This window comes from Tachysurus fulvidraco, chromosome 11 (assembly GCF_022655615.1).
Source record: "Tachysurus fulvidraco isolate hzauxx_2018 chromosome 11, HZAU_PFXX_2.0, whole genome shotgun sequence".
Lineage (NCBI taxonomy): Eukaryota > Metazoa > Chordata > Actinopteri > Siluriformes > Bagridae > Tachysurus > Tachysurus fulvidraco.
The window spans coordinates 23,747,425-23,752,424 of NC_062528.1; the positions used below are offsets into that span (position 1 = coordinate 23,747,425).

The 5,000-nt window shown below is 43.8% G+C and overlaps 1 protein-coding gene across 3 annotated transcripts in view; it reads left to right on the forward strand.

The window, feature by feature from the left end:
* ppp2r3a (protein phosphatase 2, regulatory subunit B'', alpha) overlaps positions 1 to 5,000 on the forward strand; it is a 51,421-nt gene that overhangs the window by 19,717 nt on the left and 26,704 nt on the right. For all 3 annotated transcript variants that reach the window (XM_027156678.2, XM_047820560.1, XM_027156679.2), the window contains one exon: positions 1,515 to 4,030. In XM_027156678.2, the coding sequence (XP_027012479.2) occupies positions 1,931 to 4,030 (2,100 nt within the window). In that variant the 5' untranslated portion in view covers positions 1,515 to 1,930. The remainder of the gene's footprint in view (positions 1 to 1,514; positions 4,031 to 5,000) is intronic.

Here is a 5,000-nt window from a genome sequence, read left to right on the forward strand (position 1 = left end):
ATTATGTAGAAACTTTCTGCTGTAACTAACACTAACTAGCACGCTAGCTCTCTCTCTAGCTTGCTAACAATATAGCATTAGTAGATTTTGATTTTTATACCAGATCTAGTTTCTAAGCAATATTTAGTTTCACAAAACTAATAAATAGACAAACATGCGAGTTATCGAGAGTTTCTACCTCCCACTACCCAAAACACTCTTAATATAGCTATAGCTAGCTAACAGTCTAATTTAAGCAAACAACAGTGTTTATATCTTTTATTTATCTTATGTAGTGTAAGTAACTTGCTGAACATTTTTACAGTATTAATAAGTTAATTTCACAACTAAAAAATTACAAAGCTGCGACTTTAAACAAAGGATTCTAGTTAACCGTAAACGTGCAAGCTAGCTATATCTATAGGTAACAATATAATGTTAACATTCAGAAGTGTTTATGGTTTATGTACCTTTGTATAGATTTGCCCAACCACTTTTGTAGCAAATAGCAGAATATATTTGTGTGGCCTAGGTTATGATCACCATAGATGGCTAAGAAGTTAGCATAGCCACTGGTGAGAGTCTAGTGCAACCCAGATCAGAGTCACTGCGGATGGCAGAAGCTGGTCAGCAGAATGTGTGTGTGTGTGTGTGTGTGTGTGTGTGTGTGTGTGTGTGTGTGTGTGTGCTCTTTTACTTTCCCTCCAATTATCTGTGGCTTCTTTTCTCTTTTCATCTCAGAGACAGGAAGTGAGCACAGACTTTTTTACTCTGACTGGAATTGTATTAATAACCAGAGCAGCTGTATTTACTGACTGCTGTCTATTATCATGTACTGCTTATTATGATCATGATAGAAGAAGCAGAGAGTAATTACACTGCGGATAAAGAGGATAAACATCACTAATCACTAGTTATTATGTCTGAAACCGCACCCTATTCACTATTTAGTGCACTACTGTATTAGTCGTGTCCCAAGGACTGACTGAATGCGGGATGCACTTATTTCCAGCGTAACAGATATTGCGTCATCGGGTAGGCGTGGCCTATTTGATAATCTAACCCTAACCATAGTTTTTGGTTGTTTATTTGTTTTCTAAAATAAGTCTACCTGTATGACTGTTTTGTCCTTCGTAGTATGCTTTTTTTTAAAAATTTTTTTGAAAGAGGGCGTTTTTCCAAGACCTTCTGGAAACACGCCCACTTTACGTCGTTGTAACGAAACCCCTGGAATTTAGTGAATGCCGACTGAATGCAGTCAAATACTGAAGATGTACCCATAATACACTTCTGCAATCTGTCTCATTGTATTGGCTGTTGGTTTGACCATTCTGTCTCAGGTTTTTGGTTGCTCTACCTATCTGTCTGTCTTTCTATCTACCATACTGTCTCTCTCTCCTTCTCCATCTCTCTTTCTGTACTTTACTTTATGTCTATGTTACTCTTCTGTATTTCTTTCGGTCTGTCTGTTTATCTGTCTGTCTACAGTGGTGATCAGTCTAAATGAGTATCCTCTCTCTTTTTTTTTTCCACAGGGCTTCCTCATTGGACTCACAGATCGGAGGGAGAGAGAAAGTGAAGAGAGAAAAGAGAAAGAAAAAAGCACATTTGCTAAAAACATCAAGACAGAAGCCTCAGCAGGACCTCTGTGTTTTCTGTTGAGGAGAAATGGTCTGGAGCGCAGTTTGTCGGCCTATCATTAGGCCACAGGGCCTCATGCTGAGGAATGGATAGCCTCGCCGCTAGTGCTGCAATTACTACCTTAAGGATGGGACACAGCTAATGGAAATAATTTACTCTTTGTCCTGAACATCAGCAGAAGCAGCAGTATATGGTGTAACCACTTTATTACTGCTAGTCTCAGCAGAAATAAAGTTTGTTAGCTGCTGTTTTGGGTCTGTGGATCTGGACCGATTCCTTTTTCTTGTTAATTTATTGATTTGTGTAGAAGATGGCGGCAACCTATCGGATCGTGGTGAGCAGTATAAATTATTATAACAGCGTCGTAGTGGACCGACGTGTACAGCACACTGTGCATTACTGTAACGGACCATGTGGAGCAGTAAAACATGGTCTTAGCTGCACCGTGGCTCATCGTAGTACCTGTGCTGAACTTCTTGATTCCTCCCAAATCTACACCGATCGGTCAATCAGCTTCCATGAATCTGCATCTAAAATGCTTGAAAACGGTGTATGCGGTCATGTTGGATTTGGGGAGGATTTCCATTATCAGGTCCTTCCACGAGTGAAGAAAGGATCTGCTATCCAAAGCTCGACGAGTCTGAAGGATATCACTGGCGAAGCGATCAACTTGGCCAGTGGGAAGATAAAGGAGTTCTCCTTCGAGAAGCTGAAGTACTCCTCTAGTCATGTGACATTCAGGAAAGGTAGAAAGGTAAGGCCCGACTCGTATAGCCGAAGGTCTGCCGACCTCGATGTCATCTATGGACACTTTGGCAACGATGAAAACTGTCCTCCTCAGAAATCAACACCGGATGAGCAGAAGTTGAACAGAAGCATCTCCCTGGAGCAGAACCTGAACAATGCAGCCTCATTTTATCTAAACAACCTCACAGAGGAGAACCTCATCGCCCGGATTCTGGAGAAGACCAAAACTGATAGCAATGCTTCTGGTGAAGATATCAAAGCTTGTTTAGACATCCTGCTCAAGTGCTCAGAGGATCTGAAGAAGTGCACAGACATTATAAAGCAGTGCATAAAGAGGAAGTCCATGAGTGGAGATGGTGAGGATTCTGGAAATCCAGATGCTATTTACAAAACCATGATGGCACGACTCTCTGGCTACTTAAAGAGGCTTCCTTTTGACCTTGACCTTGGGCATACAGGAAGACCAGAGCACAGCGACCTATCCGAACTGGTCAACACTCTCCACGGGCTTCAGCAAAGGCCTTTCTCACCTTTTGGTAATGAACAGCCTCCTCGATATGAGGACGTGGTACAGAACCCACCATCAACAACAGTCCAGTCTAACTCCTTATCTTGCCCATCTTCGGAGTCGCTTGATGGCACCAGGGATCTTCCTGGAAATTTAACATCTGCTCAGGGCCTTGCTGTATCACTCTCTGCCCATTCATCTGCTAATGAACTTCAGTATTCCAACCTTACTTCTTCCACCAGCAGCACCAAACCATCCTCCCTTCATTATCCCATCTCCACTGGACGCCATGATGTCTCCTCCCTCAACAGCATCTCCAAAGACACCTCGATGGAGACCCTGTACATTGAGGAGGACGCTGATGTAGGGCGAGCAGTGGACAGGAAGCTGGCTTCTAGTGTTTCAGAGTCCAGGCAGCTTTCATTGAGACATGAAATAATTTCAGGTCTCAGTGCTGGCAATTCTGACAAACTTCCTGATTTCAGTAGAAATGGAACTGTATATCCACCCAAAGCTGAACCAGGAAGTAACCAGGCTTATACACCAGCACACAGTAATGAGTCAAAGATACTCTCAAACTCGGCTCAACACATCACCAGGGATGGTGTAGATGAGATTGATAAACTACTAATGGACTTGGAGTGTCTCTCTCAGAACATGCAGAAGGAACCTCCACTACCACCAAAGCAGAGACAGATAAATGCATACCAAAAAAATCTGCACCAGATTGGCTGCTCAGGGACTAAAGGACTAAATCCTCCTACCATCTCGTCCACCAAACCAACAAATCGCAACAAAGAAGAAGCTGGTGAGGAGGACGATGGCGCTTTCCTGCTACGGATTCTGGAGAGCATCGAGAGCTTTGCTCAGGAGCTGGTGGATTGTGGAAGCGAAACAGGAACTCAATCAAAAGAGCGTGAGGTGATGCGTCTCCTACAGGGCACACTGGCTAAGACTGACACCAATTCAGAAAATGTTCCTGTACCTACACCTGCATCTACATCTGAAACAACACCCGGACTCTCACCCTTAGTTACGGCTACACCTGTACCTGTAGCTGTACCTTCAGTGACTCCTGCTAACGTCGTGAGTCCGTTCATCGCTGGGATCTCAGGATCCACCATCCTCATCCAGCAGACACCAGAAGTCATCAGGGTAAGTTATTCAAAGAGGCATGAAGTTGTGAAGGGATGTGTTGATGAGCGAAAGTAAAAAGCGAGACTTGCTTTAAAAAGAATGCTAATTGGACTAGCATACTCTTGTTCAGATCATCATGGCCATTAAACATTCATTAACTGAAGTGTGTGTTCACTCACATGAGTCAGTAGAGCAACTAACCACCATTTATTGCTCTGTTTACTTTGCTAGCATCTCTTGGATCTAGTTTTTACGTTTTTTTTTTACTGCTCCTGAGTTTAAATGTTGACCTACAGGTGGAGGTCGTGGCCTAATGGTTAGAGAGTCTGACTCCTAACCCTAAGGTTGTGGGTTCGAGTCTCGGGCAATACCACGACTGAGGTGCCCTTGAGCAAGGCACCGAACCCCCAACTGCTCCCCGGGTGCCGCAGCATAAATGGCTGCCCACTGCTCCGGGTGTGTGTGTGTTCACGGGGTGGGTGTGTGTGTGTGTGTGTGTGTGTGTGTGTGTGCACTTTGGATGGGTTAAATGCAGAGAACAATTTCTGATTATGGGTCACCGTACTTAGCCGTATGTCACTTTCACATTCACCTTCAGTCAGGTGTTAATCAGCTAAATCAGCCGCCATGTTTTTCTGTTGCTATTGGTTCGTAACATCACCGTCACATCCTCACATCAGCGAAGTGTAGAAACTCATTTCAAGCTCTGGCTCTCAGATGATTTTGTCACTCTACATTTCCTCGTGAATTACGTATGCAGTCTGCGTTATGGAAATCGTAGCTGCTTTATATTCCCCCGTGTGTGTGTTTAAATCTGGGCTCGTGACGAGATTTCCATCTTCTGATCCACTGAATAAATCATTAGTCACGCCTCAGGCCCGGATTCTGTTTTGTGCCAGTAACTGCTGAAATAGCAGCACATCGATCTGTTACTCAGAGAAACGTGAGACACATCTCTCATCATCGTCTTGCGCTAGCGGAGTGAGAC